Source organism: Chiloscyllium plagiosum, chromosome 18, assembly GCF_004010195.1.
Source record: "Chiloscyllium plagiosum isolate BGI_BamShark_2017 chromosome 18, ASM401019v2, whole genome shotgun sequence".
NCBI lineage: Eukaryota > Metazoa > Chordata > Chondrichthyes > Orectolobiformes > Hemiscylliidae > Chiloscyllium > Chiloscyllium plagiosum.
In genome coordinates, this window is record NC_057727.1 from 33,693,461 (window position 1) to 33,719,503 (window position 26,043).

The 26,043-nt window shown below is 40.7% G+C and overlaps 1 protein-coding gene across 3 annotated transcripts in view; it reads left to right on the plus strand.

Moving 5' to 3' along the window:
* The window catches only part of LOC122559033 (monoacylglycerol lipase abhd6-A-like), a 75,823-nt gene that overhangs the window by 17,037 nt on the left and 32,743 nt on the right, over positions 1-26,043 (plus strand). For 2 of the 3 annotated variants that reach the window (XM_043708182.1, XM_043708184.1), the window contains exons 2-3: positions 21,552-21,686; positions 25,483-25,639. In XM_043708182.1, coding sequence (XP_043564117.1) covers positions 21,568-21,686; positions 25,483-25,639 — 276 coding nt within the window. In that variant the 5' untranslated portion in view covers positions 21,552-21,567. Of the gene's footprint in view, positions 1-18,936; positions 19,032-21,551; positions 21,687-25,482; positions 25,640-26,043 lie in introns of those variants that run through there. The other variant, XM_043708181.1, reaches the window with a different exon arrangement.

Sequence of the window (26,043 nt, forward strand, 5' to 3'; positions counted from 1 at the left end):
AATCTGCCTTTGATAATCTGATAAACAATGTTCCTGCTTTGCTGAAATTATTATTCTTCTGAACTGAGTGCCTAAATGCTGATATTTCAGGTTATTAATCCTGTAATGTGAACATAGCAATGCACTTGATCCTGAAGTTCCAATCAGAATAAAAGGGTAAATATTACAGGTTAGTGCTCTTAGCAGAGAGCATCACGCACTTGGACCAACCATAAATTCTGGCTCAGGGATTACTAAAGGGAAAAGTTATTTGAAAGTTGTCTTTGAATTTCTGAATGTTGGGAATTTGTAAACTTCAGATTTCAATATAGCTGCTGATTGTCTGAACCTCAAATGCTGTTATAAATTATGAATATTTAAAAGGAGGTTGTCAGTAAGAATGATTTTATTCCTGTTTATTTGTACCTTACTATTTGCTGGTTTCAATGTTTTTTCACATGAAGCTTTTAAGAAGAGGATGGCATATTGTATTTTGTAATAATTGAATCTTCAGATTGGATCCTATCATTTTAAGAACTGTACTTCTATATGCTAGACAATTAGCGACATTTCCTTTCTGTGGTATTTTCATTGCTGTGAAACATTGGGGACAGGGATTATACACAATACAACGACATGTGAAAAGTATTTACTGTCTCCTCCTTAACCAGTTACACCTTTTGCCCTTTGATCCAATTCCATAAGGGCAATATTTAAGAAGACATTGCTCTTTCTTCCTTTCTCGATGGCACAAATTGAGATAAGGATTTGATAGTGCTCATTGACCTCCTGTGGCTTGCTCATGAGCAAACACCTATATCAACAAACTACTGGAGGAGATGAGAAAAATTCCTGTAGCCATTTTGCCCTTCCTTACCTAACGTATGGTAACATCAGCACTTCCACTGGCCTGGCTGAGATTAACAAGACCTGAAATCAAATTTGAGCTTTCCTTATTTGAATAGCTGATTGCCACTTTAGGCTGTTCTGTTGCCAGTTGAGCTTTTAGGGATATTATTACCTTTTATAGCTGATGTACCCCTTTGTGTCACCGATTGTCCCATTGTGTTGCAGGCATTTGCAGCATTTTAAATGGCAAGTCAGGACCAGTAACGAAACTTACAGAAATTATCACTGCAGAATCATGTTTAATTTTGATTCTATAATAAAATGGGGCATTGTTGGGCAAGGTATGTTCCATAAGAATGAAATTGTGAAATTGTCACTATTTGGGCTGCCAAACTGAACAAAAAGAAATCAGCTACATTTTCAGGTAGAATCCATAGTTGTAAGTACTGCACACCGAAAAGTCTCGGGCAGATGTTTATCTGTTGTCTTTGATAGTAGCTGTAGTTGTCACGTTATGGTTATGTTTACTTCATTCTTTTTAAGTGACCTTTTGTTTTATTGGTTACTTTTCACCAGACCTTTAAACAGATACTGACTGGATGAAAGGAACTTATCTTGCTGACAAGTATTGCAGTTAGGCCTGTTCATACTTTGTTTCAGTTGCTAGGATACAAGGTTGCTAAGGAGCATGGCAATGCGGGACTTCAGAACACTGACTGTCGCAGTTGAAATTTAAAGCTACTTTTAGAGAATTGCTGAACGGTCTAAAACAACAAACCCTCAGTTAGTATACCTCCATGCAGTGGCACCTTACTAACAGTGTAGACATTAGGTTTGTAAAAATAGATGACATTCCCTCATTTTCATGATTCATTTTAAAGCTGATTGACATAGATTGATAAAAGTTAGTGATATTGACCTGAATCTATTTGTGCAAGGTAATAGAAGTCTTCCTTGAGATTAATTTGAAAACAAAATCTAAATTCTTCCTTGTGTTTGATTTTGTGGCAATAACAAGACAGCAACTTAATAAAATTAAATAGATCCCCAGTTGAATTTAAGGAGACTCCATGACTAGCTTTAAAGGAGATGATGTCACATGATGCCATGTGGCTTGTTAGCTGTTACTAACACTCTGGCCAGGAAATTCAGTTGTACCACATCCTTTTTTTCTCAAGTAGTTTGACTGTAGTCAGGGCTATCTCATAGGTCTGTCTTTGAGGAGCAGCAGAGATGAGGAGGTTCTCCATATTCAGGCAGCATCTTTTTGTATTTCATAAAGAAGATTGTCATTAAAAGAAGACTGCCTTTTGGGGCTGCGACACCATTCCAGTTCACAGAACGTCGACAAATTAGGGAGATCACCAAGGCCCATATACAGAAGAAATAACTACATCTCCTTCCCCTTCCTGTGGACAAAGCGAAGCAAGCCAAGAGAGCTTTTGCTCATGTGACATATGCTGAATCCCCTATTGCCTTCCATATGTTCATCAATTAAAAGAAACTCAGTAACTGTCAGTGGTCTTCCATGCCAGAGCTCAATTCAGAGAGTAGCTTATTAAGGACAATTTCACCTAAATCAACACTTCTATGCTCAATGCATCAACAATCCACAGTCCTCATCAATTTCCTTATAATCATTATTTAGTGGCAGTCCTTCAGTTTGGGTAGATACATCTTGCCTTCTGTTCATTACAAAGATAAAGACCAATTCTAAACTAGAACAAAAATATGATTCATTATCAACTCAGTTACATTTCTATTAGCCAACAGAAGTAATTGAGAATCACTCTTGTACTTGTATGTGCTCTGTTCCTTACCCTAGTGCCTCTGTAATGTATGACGCATGTGGCTACAGCTTTGGAAGTGGAAGGCTGCTGAAATTCTGTTGAAGACACTTCACTTGGATGTGATGGTTGAAATTGTGTGATTCTGGTCTCGGGAATCCAGGCTGCAGACTGACAGCATCTCAGCATGGATCAGAGCAACTCTGCTGGTTGTGTGAAACCTACAAGGGAAGTGGCAGAGTGTTCAGTAGGAGAGCCAGCAGACTGCCATTCTAAGAAAGGTCTCTCTTGCAAAAATCAACATAATTATCCTGGTGAAAATGCCTCGCTACACCTAGAGTTGCAATATGAAAATTGAACTGTCAAATCATTTAGGACTGAGATGAGAAAAGAAGATGTCTTTGAGAGGTTTGTAAATATTTGGAGTTGTCTATCCGGCAGAGACATGGGTGCTACATGGTGGGATATTTTCATGACTGATCAACAGGGCTTTGGGGCTCACGAGGAAACAAGGGCCATGGGCAACAGGTGGAAACTGTTGTTTAGGGAGAAGATTAGCCAGGATCATATTGAATAGTGGACCCCAAGCTCAAAGGTAAAACCAGATGTTTTGTCCTTTTAAATGTAAAAATGCTGTGCTGCTTTGGAGGTTTCTGTTGATCTTGGCCCAAAACAAATACCCACCTCTGCCAGCATCATGGCATTTTCAGCTGTGCTATTGATGAAACTGACTATTATCATAGGAGTTTGTACTGAATAGCTTCTATGCATGGCATAATATGAACATTTTTATAAATGATGTGAGTTGCAGTCCCATCTAGCATTGTGTGTAATCTCCCTGTCAGGTTAGCCAATGTAATAGTGGTGAGTGCGCAAGTATCAGGGAAGGACTGTGATGAAGGATGATGCAGTCACGTAAGGGCATGGGGAGCATAAAATCCACTGTAGACCCGTTCTGCTGTGTAGCTGCTTGTTGTGTTGTAACATTCCATGTAAAAAGCTTGAGAAAAATTGCAGCTGGACTCCTACATGCTCTGTAATCTTGCCACATTTTGACAAAGTGTCATTTTCATTGAGATTGGCTGAGTGGTTTCTCTCCCGCTAGCCTAGCATGTTTTCTCGTGCTATCATTCCAGATGTTCTTCCTTAACTGCCTACCCTGCCCCAATGTCTCATGCCAGCCCGATTCTCCCACTCACTGTATCCAGAAATACTCTCCACTGCTGTATGTCCTGGGATCCCTGGCATTGGCACTTCCTTTAAAAGGGCATTATGTGACTGATAAAGAACTCAGTCCAGTGCCAAATGGCACAGTTCATGGCATTTACTGCAACTATGACAGATAAAGGGAAATTGGTGTCTCACTTTGTAGACAGGGACCTGGAGTGATAATCACGGTAATAAACCTCTTGCTGCTCACAAATGTCAAGAACTCGGAAAATGCAATTCATTGGCATCGAGAAAGGCCTTGCTTGACTTCTCACACCATTCTTCCACATTCCTCACCAAAGGCCCACATTTTTCAGGCCTGGGACAATTCTGCCCTTTTATGTGCAATTTCCTTGGCAGGCTGCTCAGCACAAAGTTAGTCGGTGTGAGTTAGGATTCTGGTAAAATGTGGTGCTGTAAGTATAGGACTGGGAAGAGGAGCAGGGGAATGACGTTTTATGATCAGTGAGACTGTAAAATGGTGGAGGTTTGAGCAGAGTGCAATATTCTGGTCTTAGCAACTTTAGTGAAATCAATCAATTGCTTCTGACATTGCAACCATGTGCTGGATGTTCTTGCAATTTCTTAACCTCTTCCCTCTATCAATAACTTGACACAAGGATGTCTTTCCAATTTCTGAGAGGTATAGGAAGACCACAGCCTATACCAGGCTTTGCTGCTCTCTCATTACTTTCTTCAGCCATCTTTCTGCTGATAAAATATTGCTATAGGCAAATTATACCTCCTATTTAGTATGCACCATTTGTTTTAAGTGGCATTACAGATCTGTGATATATATATCCTCTGTAGAGCCAATGAGTTGTGCAAGTATCATAACTGTATCATTCCTGAAGAAGGGCGCATGCCCGAAACGTCGATTCTCCTGCTCCTTGGATGCTGCCTGACTTGCTGCACTTTTCCAGCAACACATTTTCAGCTCATAACTGTATGTCAGGATGATTAAATTATTCAGGTAGCAGGAATATTGCAACTGGTGTGTATCCCTTGCCACCTCTGCACCACATTGTAGGTGAACAGATTTCTCGGACTCTTAATTAATGCATCTGACACAGAAACATTCACCGCTCTCCTTGCAAGGCTTCATGTACCAAAGATTTCCATAAAGGCATCTGCCAAGTACTGTAGTTCTGCAGATAAGTATGTAATTAGTTTCATTCTTGGCTGCATGACTGCAGCACAAATTGTAATTTATTTGTTATGAAAAGCATGACAACGTCAAATTGTTTTATTTAAATCTGGCATTATATTCTAACTGCCGTCATATTCTGATGTTGAAAGTACATTGTCAGGGGCAATGCAGCAGCTTGTGGTCATGGATCAGAAGATGGACTGCATGTGACTATTTGGCATTGTAAAGTTATTGCAGTCTACTTCAAGAGATCTGCACTGCAGTGTTGCTGTTGTTAGGAAGATATGGATCTGAGAACTCGTTTAAATCATGACATGAGTGATTTTGGATTTAGAGTTCTATTTAATCAGAATAAACAGACTTGATGGCGTGAGAGTGAGATCTTTGTTATTGGGAGAAAAGATCTGAAGGGACATTGTGATCTAAACTACGAAGTGTTGAATCTTGAGTTACACTAAGAATCTTGAGGGGTAAATCGTCTGACCTTGTCACTGTTCACATTTAGAAGTTCACACCGTCACCCTGAATCTGGATTGCACAAGTTGATGTGATGGTGCAAGTCACATTTGCAGTGACATCCTTCCTAGTAGCTAACAGGATGGCTTCAAAACAGGATTTTGGAATCATGAGTTGGCAAATCTGCCCAGAAAATGTCTACTAAGAACTGAAAGTTCAGATACAGAACTCTGGTGTCAATGCAAAGGAAGGATTAAAGGCAGACAGCAGCTGAAAGCATTTTTAGCAAATCTAGCTATTACAAGCAAAGATAAAATTAGAGTAAGTGTGATGAATCAATGTATCACAGGAATGCCAGAGACGCAGTTGATATATTTAATATAGGAATGTTCGCATGGAAACCTGAATCAAGCGAGCTCAACATATCTCGGGCAGTTTATGTTCTTTTCCAAAGTGAGAAGGTAAACAAGTTTTGTGCTAGGTGGCCTCAGTCTATGCTTGTTAACTCCATAAAAATTCAATAATAAATTGAAAAGTACAATTTATTGGATATCTCAGTGCAATGCTATGTGTAAAATATAGATGTATTCAGTGTATTTTTAAAAGTAATTGTTTGTTCATATCTCAAATTGTATTTATAGAGAGAGAGGAAGTTAATGCTATATTAATTGTACTTAATTGTATGCAAGCCTAGAAGAAGCCTGAAGTAAAAGGATTTTCCAAAACCAGTGCAAATATGAAAACTGCAGTGTGTTACATATCATTAATTTGGTTGTCCCTATCGCAAAAAAGGTGATTTATGAATAAGGGGGAGTGGATGTTCCCAATGGCTCTGGGATGAAATCATAAAGCATTCAAAGCAAAAAAATCATCAGGCTGATCTGATCCAGACACAAGAATACAGATTAGATCTTGCGAGAAGATTGGGCAAACGATATGGGCAAAGTAAGGAATGACGTCTGTGCACCAAGAATTTAGGGGACTAGGTGGTGGAGAGAAAAGCAGAACCTCAGTGATTGTATTGTAGTGATTGCAACCACAACACAGTACGGTTCATATTACTCCTGGTGCCACGTGCTAGCAAGTATAGAGATAAGAAAATCGGACAGACAGATGAAAGCTTGAGAGTTGGTATAAGAGGGAGGGTTTTATATTCCTGGTTCATTGGCACCATTCTTGGGGAAGTTGGAATATGTTCAAATGGGACGGTCTGCACCTGAACTACACTGGGACCAACATTCTCGCAGATGGGTTTGCTAGTGCTGTAGGGACCAGTTTAAACTAGACTGGCAGAGGAAGGGGACACAGAATATCAATGAAACAGACACATGTCATGCTACACCAAAGGAAGCAAGTGTCAGTAGGTTCAGCTATGATTAGTGTTAAGAGAGCAAGGCCAGGCCGGATGGTCTTTTACTTTAATACTAGGAATGTAAAAGGTAAGACTAATCTATTAATTGGGTAGATTGATGAAAGTGTGATATTATTGCCATTACAGGTTGATGGAAGGGCTGGACTGAAAACTTAAAGTTCCGGGCTATAGAGTCTTTTGGTGAGACAGGGGAGGGTCGAAAAAGGGTGTTGGTGCCTATTGAATAAAAAGTCAATTACTGAAATAAGGAGATATGATATTTATTGTCAGATGACATGTATTAAAACAATGTGGAGCTATTTTATTTGGAATGTATTATAGGTCTCAAAGAGTCAGCAGGATATAGAGGAGTAAATATCTAGATGGTTCACAGATGTGTGTAAGAGTGATAATTGGGTAATAGACTAGGGGATTTCAACTTTCCCAACATAAATTGGGATAGTCATAGTTTTAAGGGTTTAGAGGGGAGCAGATTTCTTGAAATATATCCCGGAAGCTTTTTGTATAGAAGGTCCAACAAGGGATGACACAATGCTGGATCTGGCTGTGGGGAAAGAAGCTGGACAAGTGTTCAGTGTAGCAGTGGAGGAAGGTTTTAGTGATAGCAATCACAACACGGTATGGTTCAAATTTCTTCTGAACAAAGAAAAAGATGGCATTCAAAAGGTGGCTGTGGATTTGGGGAACAGATTTTATTAAAATAAAACAGGATTATGGAAATGATTTGGATGTGAGCATTAGAGGTCTAGTCAGTAAGTTTGCAGATGACACCAAAATTGAAGGTGTAGTGGACAGCAAAGAAGGTTACAATGGGATCTTGATCAGATGGGCCAATGGGCTGAGAAGTGGCAGATGGAGTTTTACTTAGATAAATGTGTAGTGCTGCATTTTGGGAAAGCAAATCTTAGCAGGACTTATACACTTAATGGTAAGGTCCTGGGGAGTGTTGCTGAACAAAGAGACCTTGGAGTGCAGGTTCATAGCTCCTTGAAAGTGGAGTTGCAGGTAGATAGGATAGTGAAGAAGGCGTTTGGTATGCTTTCCTTTATTGGTCAGAGTATTGAGTACAGGAGTTGGTAGGTCATGTTGTGGCTGTACAGGACATTGGTTAGGCCACTGTTGGAATATTGCATGCAATTCTGGTCTCCTTCCTCTTGGAAAGATGTTGTGAAACTTGAAAGGGTTCAGAAAAGATTTACAAGGATGTTGCCAGAGTTGGAGGATTTGAGCTATAGGAAGAGGTTAAATAGGTTCTTTTCCCTGGAACGTCGGAGGCCGAGGGGTGACCTTATAGAGGTTTACAAAATTATGAGGGGCATGGATAGGATAAATAGACAAAGTCTTTTCCCTGGGGTGAGGGAGTCCAGAACCAGAGAGCATAGGTTTAGGGCGAGAGGGAAAAAACATAAAAGAGACTTAAGAGACAACGTTTTCATGCAGAGGGTGGTACGTGTATGGAATGAGCTGCCAGAGGAAGTGGTAGAGGCTGGTACAATTGCAACATTTAAAAGGCATCTGGTTGGGTATATGAATAGGAAGGGTTTGGAGGGATATGGGCCAGGTGCTGGCAGCTGGAACTATATTGGGTTGGGATATGTGGTTGGCATGGATGTATTAGACTGAATGGTCTGTATCCGTGCTGTACATCTCTATGACTCTATCTGGCCACAGTAGACTGGGAATAGCTCCTTGTGGTAAGTCTGCAGAGGAGCAACATGGAGCATTCAAAAAAGGAATGCACTGCCTGGGAGAGTACAGATTCAACACGTATACTTTAGAGGGAAGTGTAGCAGCGGTATGTTCAGAGAATCTTGGACATTTAGGATAATTCAGGACTTGATGAGGGAGGAGAGCAGGGTTTTTATAATGTCCAAGGGGAGCAATTCAGCTGTGGCCCTATAGAAGAATACAGGAAGTGCAGGAGTAAACTTAAGAAAGCAATTAGAAGAGCAGAAAGGGGGCATGAAAAAGGGACTTACAAACAGGATTAGGGAAATTCCGAAAACATATTATAAATACATTAAAGGGAAGAGGTTAAACAGGGCCTTTAAGGACCAAGGGGATAACCTCTGTGTTAAGCTGCAGGATATTGGAAGGGTGTTGAATGAATATTCTTCAGTCTTCATTCTGGAAATGGAGGACATATGTGCGGAATTCAGGAAAAGGTGCTGTGCAGAACTTGCACAATTTGACGTAGAAAATGGGGAAGTATTGGACTGTTGGACTTAAAAGCAGACAAATCCCCTGGCCCAGATAAACTGCATCCCAGGCTGCTGTGGGAGGCAAGGCAGGAAATTACAGGGGTTTTTACATAAAGTTTTAACTCCTGTCTGGCCATGGGAAAGTGCCGGATAATTGGAAGATAGCTAATGTGGCTCTACCTTTTAAGAAGGGTGGTAGAGATGAATCAGGAAATTACAGATCAGTGAGTCCTATGTCAGTGGTAGGGAAACTGTTGGTAAAAATTCTAAAGGAGAGAATTAATACCACTTTGAAAGGCATGGGTTAGTTGATGTAGTTTATGTGGATTTTAGCAAAGCTTTTGACAAGGTCCACATGGAGATGATTGATTGGGAAGGTTAAAACACAAGAAATTGAGGAAAACGTAGCAAGATGGATCAGAAAGTGGCTTAGTAATAGGAGACAAAACGTTGTGGTAGAAAGCTGTTTAAGTGCCTGGAGGCCGTGTCCAGTGGATTACCACAAGGATCAGTGCTGGGATCCTTACAATTTGTTAAATACATAAATGATAGAGATGAAAATGTGGGGGTGCCATTAAGTAAATTTGCAGATGGTATCAAGATTGATAGTGTTTAATAGCAAAGAAAATTGCTTTAGGTTATGGGAAGATGTAGACAGATTGGTCAGATGGACAGAGCAGTGGCAGATGGTATTTAACTTTGATAAGTGTGATGCACTTTGGAAGAAAAAACAAGATGAGGGAGTATTTAATGAATGGCAGGACACTGGGTAGCTTGGAGGAACAGAGGGATCATGAGGTAACTATTCACAGATCTCTGAACTTGGCAGAGCACATGAATAGGATAGTTAAGGAGGCATATGGGTCACTTGCTTTCATCAGTCATAGCATAGAACATAAGAGCAAGGAGGTAATGTTAGAGTAGTACAGAGCATTGGCCAGGTCACAGCTGGAGAACTGTGTGCAGTTCTGATCACCCCACTAATGGAAGGATGTGACAGCACTAGAGGGAGTAAAGAAGAGGTGGCCTGGAATGGAGAAATTGAACTATAGGGAGATACTAAATAGCTTGGATTTTCTCTAGAGCAGAAAAGGCTGAGGGGGGGGGTGTCATAATTGAGGTGTATAACATTTTGAAGGGTATGGACAAGGTGAGTAGAGAGCAGCTGTTCCCCTTGATTGAGAGATCAATCATGAGAGGGCATAGTTTTAGGATAAAGGCAAGAGATTCAAAGGGGATTTGGAGAAAAAACATTTTCGCTCAGCGTGTGGTAGGAATCTGGATGCCAGGGAAGGTAACGGAGGCTGGAAATCTTACAACCTTTAAAAAATATTTGGATTAGCATTTCAAAAATTGTAACATTCAAGGCTATGGGACAAGTGCAAGAAATCGGGATTGGTGCACCTTTATTGTTGGTACAGAATCAATGGGCCATAGGGCCTTTTTTGACTCTATGAATCTAGTCAGAAGTCACACAACACCAGGTTATAGTCCAACAGGTTTATTTGAAATCACAAGCTTTCAGAGTGCTGCTCCTTCATCAGGCAAAGTGGAAGAAAGTGCACAGGCATAGAATTTATAGGTGGAGAGATCATTGCAAAATAATTCCAGGTAATTAACAGTAGGTAGTACAAATGGTATGAGTGGAGTGTTGACAAGCTGAGTAGCAAGTCTTTGCAGGTGATCAAAAGTGTCAAATGGTGTGAGTAAAGAGCCAACAGCTAATAGTAAGTGAAGGGATGACCTGTGATACAATTCATTGAAGCAGAAAGGTAAATATAAAAAAATCAAATTTGTGTCTGGCACCATCTTATTTTTAATTTTTTTGTAATTATCTCTCTCTGCCTCAATTAATTGGATCATAGGTTATCCCTTCACTTACTATTAGCTCTGAAGTCTCGTGATTTCAAGTAAACCTGGACTATAACCTGGTGTCGAGTGCCTTCTGACTTTTAGCATCCCAGTCCAACACCAGCACCTCCACATCTATAAATCTATGAATTGGATGGTAGATGACTTTCCAACTAAATGGATGTCGACACATGCTTTCTGAAATTTATGTGTTCAAAATGAGCAATCGGGTAAGAAATGAATGAACTGCTGGTTCTGCCTCTCCCTTCTCAAGAGAAGGCAAACACAATAAAGGTGTTGTTTAGAGCATGAAGTATGAAATGTTAAAATTTAAAATGTTAAATGTGTACAATTTGGTTCCATAGATTCTACCCAATATATTCAGTGCCTTGATGAAAAGATCTGTAAAATTTTCTCAGCTCTCCAGAGGTAAACATACTCTGAAATATTGACTTTGTCTTCCAACCTTCATTGTTTAAGCTTTACTGTTCACTTTCCATAAACCCAAAGATTATGTATTCTCCAGCTGAAGGATGATGGTAGCAATGTCAATTTTCCATCACAATTATTATCCACAAATGGAGACAGTGCATTGAATGGATTGAAGATCTGATTGCTGAGAAGTCAATTACAGTGAAGCTGCGATAATATTCCTTTCACATTTATCTTGCAGCCCTAAGCCACTTATCTCATATAAGCAGCATCCCTGGAATGTGAATCTTTTCGGATAAATGTATAGCTATCCAGTTGTGAAATTGCAATTTGTCGTCGAGGTACTGGCAGCTGTTGTAATGGGATAAATTATGCAAATTGTCAGTGGAGGAAATGACTTTATTTATAAAATGTCTTTAACATTGAAGAACATTGCCCATATAAAATCCGACTCTCCTTACAGATGAGAATAAACAATAAATGGGAGAGTTTGGAACATTGACTGAAAGTTTGGTCTTAAATATACATTTTAAGAAGCGTTTAAAGATGGAGTAGGTTGAGGTGTTTAAGATGGAGTTCTCAAAAGTAGGTGAAAGGCGCAAAATCTTTCAGACGGTGTGGTTCCCTGATCCTCCTGCAATGAGATCAGCAGTGACCACATCCTAACCTGTTTAAGCCACCCTACAGCCACGTAATACTCTGCTAATTGATGCCTACCAGTCACTGAGGGAAAGTCCCAACTCCAAGAGCTACTGGCCATTTTGATTGGTTGGCAGCTCTGTGGTCACAGCAGTAGTGTAGGTGACCAATAACTGAGCAGGTGGGCAAGCTGCCCTGGGTTTCTTGTAAAATTTCTGATGGGGCAGTATCTTATTTATTTCGGAACTAAGTGTGGCATCGAGCTGGAAGCCAAGAAGTACTTCTGCATGGAGGTAAGCCAGGTTTTCTTGTGTAATTTCTTCCTTCTCACCTGGTTCCATATTCATGCATGGGTAAACATCACATTTGTGAGTTGGAAGTTCTTCTCCTTGCCAGGGCCCTATAGGATCCATACTGTGTGGAAACAGGCCATTCAGCCCATCAGGTCCATACTGATTCTCTGAAGAACATTCCACCCAGACCACCCCCCCCATGCTATCTCTGTAACCCACCTAGCCTGCACATCCCGGGTCACTATGGGCAATTTAGCATGGCCAATCCACTTAACCTGCACATCTGTGGATTGGGAGGAAACCAGAACACCCAGAAGAAACCTGCACAGACACTGGGAGAATCTGCAAACTCCACACAGACAGTCACCTAAGGGTTGAATTGAACCTGGGTCTCTGGCGCTATAAGGCAGCAGTACTAACCATAGAGCCACTATGGGTTCCAACTATTAGATGCCATATGTAAAGGCACCCAGACAACATTTCACTCTACAAACCAGGAGTAGGTGAATAAAGAAGGTGAACTAGTTCATCCTTCCTCACCTGAGAGCTGAACAATTTTGGGTATTCTATCTGGAGCCATAACAAATGGGGAACCTGGATCAGGATCTGGGTGTAACAAGGTGATAGTTTACAACTGCAAAACTTGTACTGTGCATAACAGACTGCTGGATTTGACCTTGTATTTTAATTGCTAGTATGTGTGTTTGAATTGCAGTATTGCTAGTCTTGACAATAAATGGAACTATTTACCTTTGGCTGGTTGTTGCAGTTTAACACGACATTTCATAGACATGCAAATAATATATAGTTTACATGTATTAAGCGATGGTTAAAGGTTGGCTGTTATTGTTAGTTTATCAAAACTTCACTGAAGTTGTAAGATGTTGAGGAATATGGAAATACTGCAGGGTAATGACATTAAGGTGGAAATGAGCCATGATCTAGTTTATTGATGGGGCAGGCTGGATGGGTTCAATGGACTGGTCCTGCTCCCTTTTCCCTGTGCTCTGACATGGAGTTATTCTGCTGGCGTCCGTTTATCTGAGTGGTTGGCCAGCAGGCCTAAGCTAGATTGAGGGCAGCACCTCACCCTGAGCCCAGTAACATAGACCTTTACCTCAGTATGTCTTGCCATGTGCCACTGTCTGGGAGCTGTACTTCTTTTGTAACACTGAAAAGAGTAGCGAGTTTTGAGAAGATTTGTAGCTCAGGTTGAGGTTTTGGATGTAGATTTGCTTGCTGAGCTGGAATGTTCATTTCCAGATGTTTCGTCAGCCTCCTTGGTAACATCTTCAGTGGTCCTCATGTGAAGCACTGCTGATAATTCCTGCTTTCAATTTATATGTTTGGGTTTCTTTGGGTTGATGTCATTTCCTGTGGTGAAGTCATTTCCTGTTCCTTTGCTCAGGGGGTGGTAAATGGGGTCTAAATTGATGTTTGTTGATAGAGTTCCAGTTGGAATGCCATGCTTCCTATACAGACTGTATACAGACAACAAGAAAAACTAATATCATTTACAAAATACCGTGCAAGGACTGTAACAAACACTACATTGGGCAAACAGGCAGAAAACTAGCCACCAGGATACATGAACACCAACTAGCCACAAAAAGACATGATCTTCTATCACTAATATCCTTACATGCGGATGAGAAAGGACACCACCCATCCAAGGACAAGCCAAACAGAATCACGCATGAGAATTCCTAGAAGCATGGCATTCCAACTGGAACTCTATCAACAAACAAATCAAGTTAGACCCCATCTACCACCCCATGAGAAAAGGAACAGGAAATGACTTCACCACAAGAAATGACATCACCAACCCAAAGAAACCCAAACATATAAATTGAAAGCAGAAATTATCAGCAGTGCTTCACCTGAGGCCCACTGAAGATGCTACCTAGTAGGGTGATGAAACGTCTGGAAATGATCCTTCTAGCTTAGCGAGCAAACCTACATCCAAAACTGAAAAAAGTCATAGAGTCATAGAGGTGCACAGCACAGAAATGAACCCTTTGGTGCAACTTGACCATGTTGACCAGATATCCTAACCTAATCTAGTCCCATTTGCCAGTACCTGGCCCGTATCCCTCTAAACTCTTCCTATGCATATACCCATCCAAATGCGTTTTACATGTTGCAATAGTACCAGACTGCACTACTTCCTCTGGCAGCTCATTCCATACACGCACCACTCTCTGTGTGAAAACGTTGCCCCTTAGGTCCCTTTTTTTATCTTTCCCCTCTCATCCTAAACCTATGGTCTTTAGTTCTGGATTCCCCTACCCCAGGGAAAAGACTTTGTTTATTTATCCTATCCTTGCCCCTCATGATTTTCTAAACCTCTGAGGTCACCCCGGCTATTCAGCCTCTCCCTACACAGCATTTGATGGAAGTTTCAAAGTTCTGAATGGTCCAGTGGGTCACATAAAAATATTTTTAAAGCATAGCTTTGCACCAGGCTGAAACTTTAGAGCACTAGTTTGAAGTCCAATTGTAATGAGACTGACCACTCCTTATGGTTTAGTGTTCAGGATAACAGGGGAGGTGCTTAGAGTTGCTGAATCAGATCATTACCTTAACTCCAAGGTTAACTGCTTCTTTTCTCTGTCTGATTACCTGAAACTGCTTTGCAGCAACCAGAACGTATGACTGTCACCTCTGAATAAGAAGGATGTGAGTTAAAATCCCAATCAAGAGACTGTAGTGCACAGTCTAGGCTAATACTTCAGTGCAGTAGTGAGCACATTGCTGCATTCTTAGAGGTGGTGTTTCATGGTTGAGATGTTAAACTGTGACCCTGGATATAGTTTTAAAGTTAACCCAATATTTACCATTCAATTAACACATGAAAGCCAATTATTTGATCAGTGTCACATTGCTATTTATGGGACATTGTTTTGCCAAATGCTACATTTCCTCCATTTTCATTCACAACAATGACTGCACTTTAAAATAATTAATTGGTCTTAAACAGTTTAGGAAGCTCTGAGTTCCTGAAAGGCACTTGGATGCAAATCCTTTCTTCATGTTGAGGTTGTACAGGACATTGGTTAGGCCAGTTTTGGAATACTGCTTACAATTCTGGTCACCCTGTAATAAGAAAGGTGTCGTGAAACATGAAAGTATTCAGAAAAGATGCATAGGGATGCTGCAGGGATTGGAGGGTTTGAGCAATAGAGAGAGTCTGAATAGGCTGGGTTTCTCTCCCTGGAGCGTCAGATGCTGAGGGGTAACCTTACAGAGGTCTATAAAGTCAGGAGGGGCAGAGATAGGGTCAATAGCTGTGGTCTTTTTCCCAGGGTAGGGGAGTCTAAAATTAGAGGGCGTAGGGTTAAGGTGATAGGGAAAAGATTTAAAAGGGACCAAAGGCACACAGGGGTGATGCATGTATGGAATAAGCTAGTATAAATACAACATTTACAAGGTATCTGGATGGGTACAAGAAGTTGAATTACTATGCACGCAAGTATTTAACTACAAAGAAGCAAGGTAGGTCTAGAAAGATGACAATGGGAGAGATCTCAGATGATGATTCATTACACAACAAATTGGTTTGTGATTGTTAGAATGTTGACTGCAGAGGGAGAACATCCAGTGAATGTGAAGTGCCTGATAGATACCAGTGTTTCAAGTAACTTGTGAGTTCCATAGACCTTTGCAAAAATGACTGAAGATGGTGACCTCAATGTGAAAGTAATGTTGAGGCTTTGTGATGGAATGATGCACATCCCAAGAGGACAAAGATTGCTGAGATTAGATTAGATTAGATTACTTACAGTGTGGAAACAGGCCCTTCAGCCCAACAAGTCCACACCGACCCGCCGAAGCGTAACCCACCCATACCCCTACATTTACCCCTTTACCTAACACTACGGGCAATTTAGCATGGCCAATTCACCTGACTTGCACATCTTTGGACTGTGGGAGGAAACCGGAGCCCCCAGAGGAAACCCACGCAGACACGGGGAGAACGTGCAAACTCCACACAGTCAGTCGCCTGAGTCGGGAATTGAACCCGGGTCTCTGGCGCTGCGAGGCAGCAGTGCTAACCACTGTGCCACCGTGCCGCCCGCTGTGCCACCGTGCCACCATTCTGGATTAATGGTGCTGGAAGAGCACAGCAGTTCAGGCAGCATCCGAGGAGCAGTAAAATCTACGTTTCGGGCAAAAGCCCTTCATCATCTGCAGTCATTGTTTTTACCTAAAGATTGCTGAGAGCCCACTGTAATGGGGAGAACAAAGATCTGGAGTGCCAGTTAATATATATTAAGCAAAACCCACTTAAGTCATCTGAAATAAGTCTCAAGCTTGGACTGGTAACCCTATTTATGCCAAAGGAGACTTGCAACGTTCCTCATGCTACTAAGCCACTAACTGTTGAATAAAATATTACAAAGATTTTTTCTAGGTTTGGATGGCTTGCTGGTGAATATCATCCTGAGGCAGGTAGGAGGATAAGACTAAATCAGCATTTGAGCTGCCTTAAAGAGTAAGACAAGGTTGAAAGCTGAGAAGGAAGGGAGTAATCAAAAAAGTAACAACTCCTCTAGACATGAAGTGAAAACTCTGGAAGATTAAAGTTATACATAGATCCAAAGTAGCTCAGTAAAGCATTGAAAAGATTTCACTACGCCATGCCAGCCATTGAAGAAACTTTCCACAACTTGCCAAAGAAAGGTCTTTACGATGCTCCATGTGAAGACTGGTTACTGGAATTGAAACTGGCTGAAAGCAGCTGTATTCTACGCATGTTCTGGATGCCATTTGGGAGACACAGATGTGTGCTCATGTGTTTGGTATTTCCACTCCTCTGAAAGAATGTCATGGCAGACAGCATGAGATAGTCAGTGGTCTTGCCAGATAGGAAGTGGTTGTGAATGATCTCCTAGTCTATCGATGTAGAAATGTGATAGAATAAGCCATTGCAAAGCATGATCAGAATATCATGTGACTGCTAGAGGAAGGTTATCAGATGAACTTAATGCTGAACAAGAAAAAGATGTAATTGAAGATGTCAAGTATATGGGTTATATAGAGGGAGCAAAAAAGTTTTGCCATGTTCCTGATGAGGTGCCAGAGGAAGTGGTGAAGGCTGGTACAATTACAGCATTTAAAAGGTATTTGCATTGGTATAGGAATAGGAATTTAGAGGGATATCGGCCAAATGCTGGCAAATGGGACTAGATTAATTTAGGATATCTGGTTGGCATGGATGAATTGGACTGAAGGGTCTGTTTCCGTGCTGTACATCTCTATGACTCAATGACAGGATGAGAACTACAGCAATCATGCAGTGACCAACAGATGCGACAGCAGTGCAATGATTTGTTGAACCTTGAGTCACCTTTATGCAACACATGGGCAATCAGTTGTATTTGCATTGAGAGTGTTTATGCAACAAGTTTACATTCCAATTGAGAAAGAGTCCCTAAATGTTTGTCTTTACTTCCAAGCATTTTAATTCATGTTTGAGAGACAGAGTGACTGTGGAGTCTGACTACAAGCTATTTCCTTATATCATTCTCAAATTGTTTCTGTCTAAAGTGTGTTCAAAGGCCGTTACTTTGTTTATAGAGATAGCATCTGGATGTGACATTGAAACAATTGAAGTAACTGCATTGCTCTGTGGAGAGCTCTGGTCCCTATGAAGCAAGTTGAAGATGCTAAGACAGAGTTTGAAATTTTCCAGAATCAACGGGAAGTTATCACTCACCATTGACATAAAGCTAACAATCCAGTAGAGATGTTGAATCTGAAAGACTTAGATCAGCAAACTCGGTAACTAGATATAACTCCGCAAGTACTGCAGGACAGAGTGATAGGGAAATGGCCTGGAAACATGAAGGACGCATCTCTTGTTGCATTGTTTACCATTTCCTTGTGATAATACAGGAGATCACCACACCTTATTTGAATTCGTGAGATTGTAGTTCGAATGACATCCATTCATTGTTATAAGCTAATCATTTATTCAAGCACTTCCGCTCTGCCGTCTCCAAGCAATTCAGCTGGAATGCCATTGATCCTTTGACCCCCTGTGTTTTGCCATTGGCTTAATGCCCACAGCAGCTTGGTTCTAGTGAGTGAGAGGTCGCCTGTTCTTTGTTGTTTGTGTATCTGGTTACTGCAACTGGATTGTGAGCAATAGCTCCTTATTTAAAGGTTACAAAATAGCAGCTTATTCCTGATAGCTAATCAGAATTCAGTGCATAATCTTACAAACAGGGCAAAATATAAATAAAATAAATATTAGAAATATATACCTTGTGGTCTGCAATGTGTGCTCGAATAAGAACTGGAAAACGCCATTTTATAAAATTGCAGATGGAAACAAAAGGCCCACAGTCAATTCAACTTGCCATATGTAAACACATGCTGGCCATATCCATCCACGCAAAATGCTTATAGTGACTTCTCACTTCTTCCACAAGTTTGCCGTGTTGCTAAGGTTCTGGGTCTTTATTAAAGGTGTTTTAATTGTGATGTAATAATGATTATGATGTTTCAAACCCAGACGGTTGTAGAACAGACAAGGTGCTGTTATAAGATGAAACACTCCAGCAGTTGCATACAGTTGTATCTTTCTTTAAAGGTCTAATTTAAAATTAAAACCCATAATAAAGTGATGAGTCGATTTGTTCGAAGGACACTTCCTTGGGTTAAATCTCCCCAGAATTTCTGCACTGTAATTTGAAAGATGGAAAGTTGAACACAGGACTCCATTGAGGAATTCTTTAACAGTCTGTACTTTGCAAGATGTTGAATGGATCTATTTGAATTCACTAAACAGGCTGGGACATCGTACAGGTAAATATCTCAATGTTCATCTTGTCATAGAATCATAGAGATGTACAGCATGGAAATAGACCCTTCCAACCTGTCCATGCCAACCAGATATCCCAACCCAAGCTAGTCCCACCTGACAGCACCTGGTGGTCTCTGAACATACCGCTGCTACACTTCCCTCTAAAGTGTACATGTTGAATCTGTACGCTCCCAGGCAATGCATTCCTTTTTGAATGTTCCACGTTGCTCCTCTGCAGACTTACTGTAGGAGTTGTTTCCAGTCTACTGTGGCCAGATAGAGTCATAGAGATGTACAACTCGGTTACAGACCCTTTAGTCTAACTCATCCACGTTGACCACATATCCCAACCCAATATAGTCCCACCTGCCAGCACTTGGCTCATATCCCTCCAAACCCTTCCTATTCATATACCTGTCCAGTTGCCTCTTAAATGTTGCAATTGTACTAGCCTCTACCACTTCCTCTGGCAGCTCATTCCATACACATACCACCCTCTGCATGAAAACGTTGTCTCTTAGGTCTCTTTTATGTTTTTTCCCTCTCACCCTAAACCTATGCCCTGTAGTTCTGCACTCCGTCACCCCAGGGAAAAGACTTTGTCTATTTATCCTATCTACGCCCTCATAATTTTGTAAACCTCTATAAGGTCACCCCTCAGCCTCCGACACTGCAGGGAAAAGAGCCCTATCCTATTTAACCTCTCCCTGTAGCTCAAATTCTCCAACCCTGGCAACATCCTTGTAAATCTTTTCTGAACCCTTTCAAGTTTCACAACATCTTTCCGATAGGAAGGAGACCAGAATTGCACGCAATATTCCAATAGAGGCCTCAACATGACTTCCCAACTCCTGTACTCAATACTCCGACCAATAAAGGAAAGCATACCAAACATCTTCTTCACTATCTACCTGCGTCTCCACTTTCAAGGAGCTATGAACCTACACTCGAAGGTCTCTTTGTTCAGCAACACTCCCTCGGACCTTACCATTAAGTGTATAAGTCCTGCTACGATTTGCTTTCCCAAAATGCAGCAACTTGCATTTATCTAAATTAAACTCCATCTGCCACTTCTCAGCCCATTGGCCCATCTGGTCCAGATCCTGTTGTAATCTGAGGTCCTCTTTGCTGTCCACTACACCTCAAATCTTTACTAACTATACCTGTTATCCTTCATCCAAATCATTTATGTAAATGACAAAAAGTAGAGGACCCAGCACCGATCCTTGTGGCACTCCACTGGTCACAGGCCTCTAGTCTGAAAAACAACCCTCCACCACCACCCTCTGTCTTCTACCTTTGAGCCAGTTCTGTATCCAAATGGCTAGTTCTCCCTGTATTCAGTGAGATCTAACCTTGCTAATCAGTCTCCCATTGGGAATCTTGTCGAACACCTTACTGAAGTCTATATAGATCACATCTATCGCTCTGCCTTCATCAATCCCCTTTGTTACTTTTTCAAAAAACTCAATCAAGTTTGTGATTTCCCACGCACAAAGCCATGTTGACTATCCCTAATCAGTCCTTGCCTTTCCAAATACATGTTCATCGTGTCCCTCAGGATTCCCTCCAACAACTTGCCCACCACCGACTTCAGGCTCACTGATCTATAGCTCTCTGGCTTGTCCTTTCCACCCTTCTTAAACAGTGGAACCAATTGGCTTTCCCACTTCAAATGATTTTCACCTGAATCCCCTTGAGGTCAAATGTGGCAATAAAATAACAACAAGCTCTGTTTGGTTTCCTGAAGTATAGGAACACCTTAAACAGCGACAATAAAGGGGTATGTTCAAAAAGAAATGTATAGCCAGACTCTGGAGAGAAGGGTTCAAAGAATAAATAGTTATCTTAATTGAGATAACATTGTGCAAAAGTGATAGGTCACTCCTTTCACTACAAATTACACCTTTTTTTATTGTAAAACAATTGCAGGGTTGCCAATTCATTTTTTTTATGAGACTAGTGCTTAACAAATGTTATTTAGTTGATATCATAAAAATTCAATAAAAATATTTTTGGACGTTTAGACTCCTTCAAAGCCTAGAAATGTCACATGAATTTCAAGAAGTGAATCAATTACCTTGGGAGCTTTGGCATACTTAATCCATACAATAGAGTCATAAGTCTGAGATCATCTTTTGTGTAGTGTACAAGCCATCTGGTTATTAAAAATACAAAACTGCTAGCACTTTGTAATATACAACATTAGACCTAAGCCATCTATCATCATCCTGCTATCAATAGTTGTAAGCTGTTGTGCTGCAAGTGTTAGTTGTTCCACATTTAAGTGACTCTCACTGATGATTTTTTAAGAAGTGCAGATACAATCCATTTTCCAAAAGTCTTATTTTGTTCTTTTACTGCATTTGGTTACATGATGTCAGGAAGGCTAATGCATATAATCCAGAGGAATGTATTAGTATAGTCCGAGACCCAAGGAGCTGCAGAGCAAACAACTTCTTCAGCAGAATATTTTCTGTGTACTTCCTAATGCTCTTCTACTTTATTCTTCATTCTTTCAGGCGTGACAGTAGGGAAATGGATTTGGATTTAATGAACATGTGTGTCCTGGCAGGAGGCACGCTTGCCATACCCATTCTAGCTTTTGTAGCTTCCTTTCTACTGTGTCCTGCAGCACTCATTAGATTTTATTACTGGTAAGTGTACATATGTTCATTTTTAGTGATGGTTGTACCTATACTTATCGTCATTATGACTACACTTACAGACAGAATGAGCAAACAGTTATTGGGTTACCATTGCTATAAAATGTACAGTCACTAAGAAGTCCAGAGGGTTGGTTATTATTGACTGTCCAAAGGCTTACAGGTCAAGGGAATGGTTGTTCAAAGTTTATCTTTGGTGTTTGGGAGTGAGAGACATCCACAATTAATCTCCACATTCACCACCTTAGAAATTCCATCATGAACTGGTTAGTTCAAGTGGGTAAAATAAAACAAAAAAACTGTTGATCTGAAATGGAATCAGAAACTAAGGTAGTTCTGATGAAGAGTCTGGATTTGAAACATTAGCTCTGCTTTCTCCCGAAAGATGCTGCCAAACCTGCTGAGTTTCGCCAGCAATTTCTGTTCTAGTTCAAATGGGTGGCAGGTATTCTTCAGCAGAAGAGGATTCTGGATTAGAGTGGTGCTGGAAAAGCACAGCAGGCCAGGCAGCATCCGAGGAGCAGGGAAATCTGGCAAAAGCCCTTCATCAGGAAAATGTCGATTTTCCTGCTCCTTGGATGCTGCCTGGCCTGCTGTGCTTTTCCAGCACCAATCTAATCTAAACTCTGGTTTCCAGCATCTGCAGTTCTCACTTTTGCCGAGAAGAGGATTCTGCCTGCCCTCATAAATTTCAGAGACACTTTGAAACATAAAGAAAACTCTGAAATTCCTGCCTGTGGGCCCATCCCCTCCTTCTCACTCCAATAGTCCTCAGTCTCAGCTGGGACTCTGTGCCTTGACATTTAACTGGTATAACTCCTGCTGCCACTGTCAACCAGCTATACCTGGTGAGATCAGCCTTAGGTATGCCAAGTCCAAACAGAAGTGCATCTCCAGATTTATGGAGTGCTTATGAAACTCATATGTCCACCCTCTCAAGGTGATGTAGGAGAGTGGCATCTAAACCAGAACAGGGTGCAAAACTGGCCAGTCTGTAGTCCATCCACTGGACTTATATCACACTTGAACGGATGAGGACGTAGGTGAGACATAGATTGGAAAGACAAAGCAATTTTGAGCTATTTTCTGGATTTCTATATGGTGATCTATCTCAGTTCTCCCAGAAACCAATTGAAATGTTGGGCTCTGTGTAGATTCCTGAAAAGTGGTAGCACAGTGGATAAGGTGATATAGAAAGCATACAGCATACTTGCCTTCATCAGTTGGGGCACTGAGTATAAACATTGGCAAGTCACGTTGCAGCTGTATAAAACTTTAGTTAGGCTACATTGGAGTATTGTGTGCAGTTCTGGTCACCACGCTATAGGAAGGATGTGGAGGCCATGGATAGGGTGCAAAGGAGGTTTACCAGGATGTTGCCTGGATTGGAGTATATTATCCAGAAGGAGAGGTTAGACAAACTTGGATTTTGTTTTCTAGAGTGTCAGAGGCTGAAAGGTGACCTGATGGAAATATATAAAATTTATGAGAGGCATGGATAGGGCGAAAATGTCAAATACTAGGGGACATAGAGTTAAGGTGAGAGGGGGAAAGTTTAAAGGAGATCTGTGAGGCAAGTTTTTTTTTTTACACAGAGGGTGCTAGGTGCTTGGAACACACTGACAGGGAAGGTGGTAGAAGCAGATATAATAATAATGTTTAATAGGAATTTCAACAGACACATGAACAGAGAAACTCGAGGGACATGGACTATAAGCAGACAGATGGGATTAGTTTAGAATGGTATCATGGTCAGCATGGACATGGTGGGCTGAAGAGCCTGTCCCTGTGCTGTACTGTTATATGTTCTATGTTCTTCTCAGTCAAGTAATGGTGAACCACGTAGATGAGGATTTGGGGGTGAAGAGGAATGCTCAGTGAGACTAAAAAGGTCCTGACGTCAAACTGTGCTGAGATGGGACACCTCAGGGTAGTAAACCAGGGAGCCAATGGTGACCTCAATGAATGAGGATAATGAAAATAGGCACGATTTTTAGTTTTGATTGCTATACAGCCCTTATGCATTGTGTGAACATTTGAGTTACAGTTTATCTGCTTTATCAATCCCCCACCCCGGGTTCATAGCCTGAGATGAATTCTTACTGAAGTTCACTGTTTCAAATCTTGCACATTATAGTCACATGAGCGGAGCATCAAAAGCTGCTGTACTTTCATGTGTCAGCAAGATGTAAATGATTTCATTGATAATATGGGGAGAAAATGAACAAAAGGTTACCTGCAGCGCATGCATCATAGAGTGAAAAGACATTAAAGGCTGTTCCGCTGACACCCACAGGCATAGGCATATCAATTTTCCACCATCAATTATTGAAGTGGTTTTCAAATGATAGAGACTAAGGGTTTCAATGTCAGCCCCATTCTCATAGTGCATTTCTCTGGAGAGAATGGAGAATAGATAAATGGTTTAAAGTTAAAAAGAACCTTAAAAACTGCAGATTCTACTGAATAATGAGAAGTCAAAATGAGAGAGGAGAATTTGAGGATAAGGAATTAGTGAGCAGAAAAAATGTTTAAAATTCTCATTTTTAAATGGTTTCTTGAAAATTTAGTTTAGCTAAACTGCAAATTTATGGATATAAACAACTGATGTTTCTTTTGCATAACGCTAGTATCACCAGAAAATGGAGATGCTGTATTTTGATAATCTTTTTCGCTTGATTTTCTGGTTTGTGTTCCTGTTAGACAAGACTCAACATCAAGAATAAAATTTACTGCATTTGGCATTTGTCTTGTAGAAGAGGCTCATATTATGACAGTTTTCACTGTCCCTGCACTCCTCATGAGAATGTACGCTCAAAGGAAGTGCACCACAGATGGAGCCCCATCTCTCATCTGTGCTTAATTGAGCATGCATCCTTGCTGGGAGTGCAAGATTAGTAAATTAGACCTAGTTTTCCCAACAATATAGAATAGCAAACTGGAATACAGCAAAGAGCTTTTTCGATAGTTCATATTTAAATAGGTTAAGTGGAGTAATTGCATGGGCACCTACCAGCTTAAGCATGATTTAACTTTACACCTTTTCATTCACTATTGTTATTGCTTTTATGTTCTGGTTGTCAGCTTTCTTTGATGTTATATTTTCAGATTTGCAATGTGATATTATTGATATTGAAAATGGATGTGTTTTTCACGATAATCAAAACAGAAATGCAAAAAAACTGCAGATGCAGGAAAATCTGAAATGTAAATCCCAAAATGCTGGAAATGTTTGACAGGTCTGGCAACATCTATTGCCAAAAATTGCTGGAGAAACTTAGCAGGTCTGGCAACATCTATGGGAAGGGGGCAGAGTTAACATTTCAAGTCTGGTGACTCTTCCTCAGAACGCAGAGAACATTGAGGGAAACTGAGTTAATGTTCCCAGTCAAGATCACCTTTTATTTTAATGGAAGTTCTTCTCAACCTGGAAGTCGATTGTGAATTGAAATTATGTAAGTTCCCTGATCAACGTGATTGTACTTTGGTTCAATATAACTATTATTGCTGAATGATAGTATTGCATTTGAGAATATTTCTTCCCCAGTGTACAGAGCGATTATATTTCCAGCGAGCTGCGAGAAGTAAAACAATTTCTTTTTAAGAACCTGTTTTTTATGTCAAATCGCATAATTAGCAAGACAGCACTGCACAAATCGCATGAAGTGTTATCCTCTTTCATCATCCCTAAGAAAATTGTATTGAAAACTTGCAAGAACTAACAGAAAAGCTGTTACTGGTGTGCAGTAGACTTCTAGGTATGCTGGATTGTTATGTTTTTGTACAGGTACTGGCGAACAACATTAGGTATGCAAGTTAAAAATGCCGACTGTGGCAACTATCGATTCTGCTATTCCTGCCGTGGGAAACCTGGCAGTAAAGCTTCTATTTTGATGTTGCATGGATTTTCAGCTCACAAGGACATGTGGCTATCTGTGGTGAAGGTTAGTTCCTGCATGCATCATTTATTTATTTCTTTGAGAAGGTATCTAAAAGGTTATAATTATTAAAATTAATCCAAATGACAGTGTTCATAAATGCAGTGCCTTTTCTTCTCCCATTACTTCCTCACTTTCTCAGATCACCTTCTGTGTCTGCGCAATCACAGATTTGCTGAACAATAATAGACAACAGAAGACCCTCTGGTCCATCCAGCCTGTCCTCTATTATTGTGATGCTTTGTGTATCATGATAAACAGAGATTGTACCTCTCCCTGCGCTCTACTGGGAGAGGGTGAAAAACATTAAAAAGCCAGGCCATTATAGAGAAGAAAATTAGGAAATTCCTTGCCAATGCATTGAACCTGCTCCAGGAGATTTCTTAATTCCCTCTTTTTGTAGGAGTTAA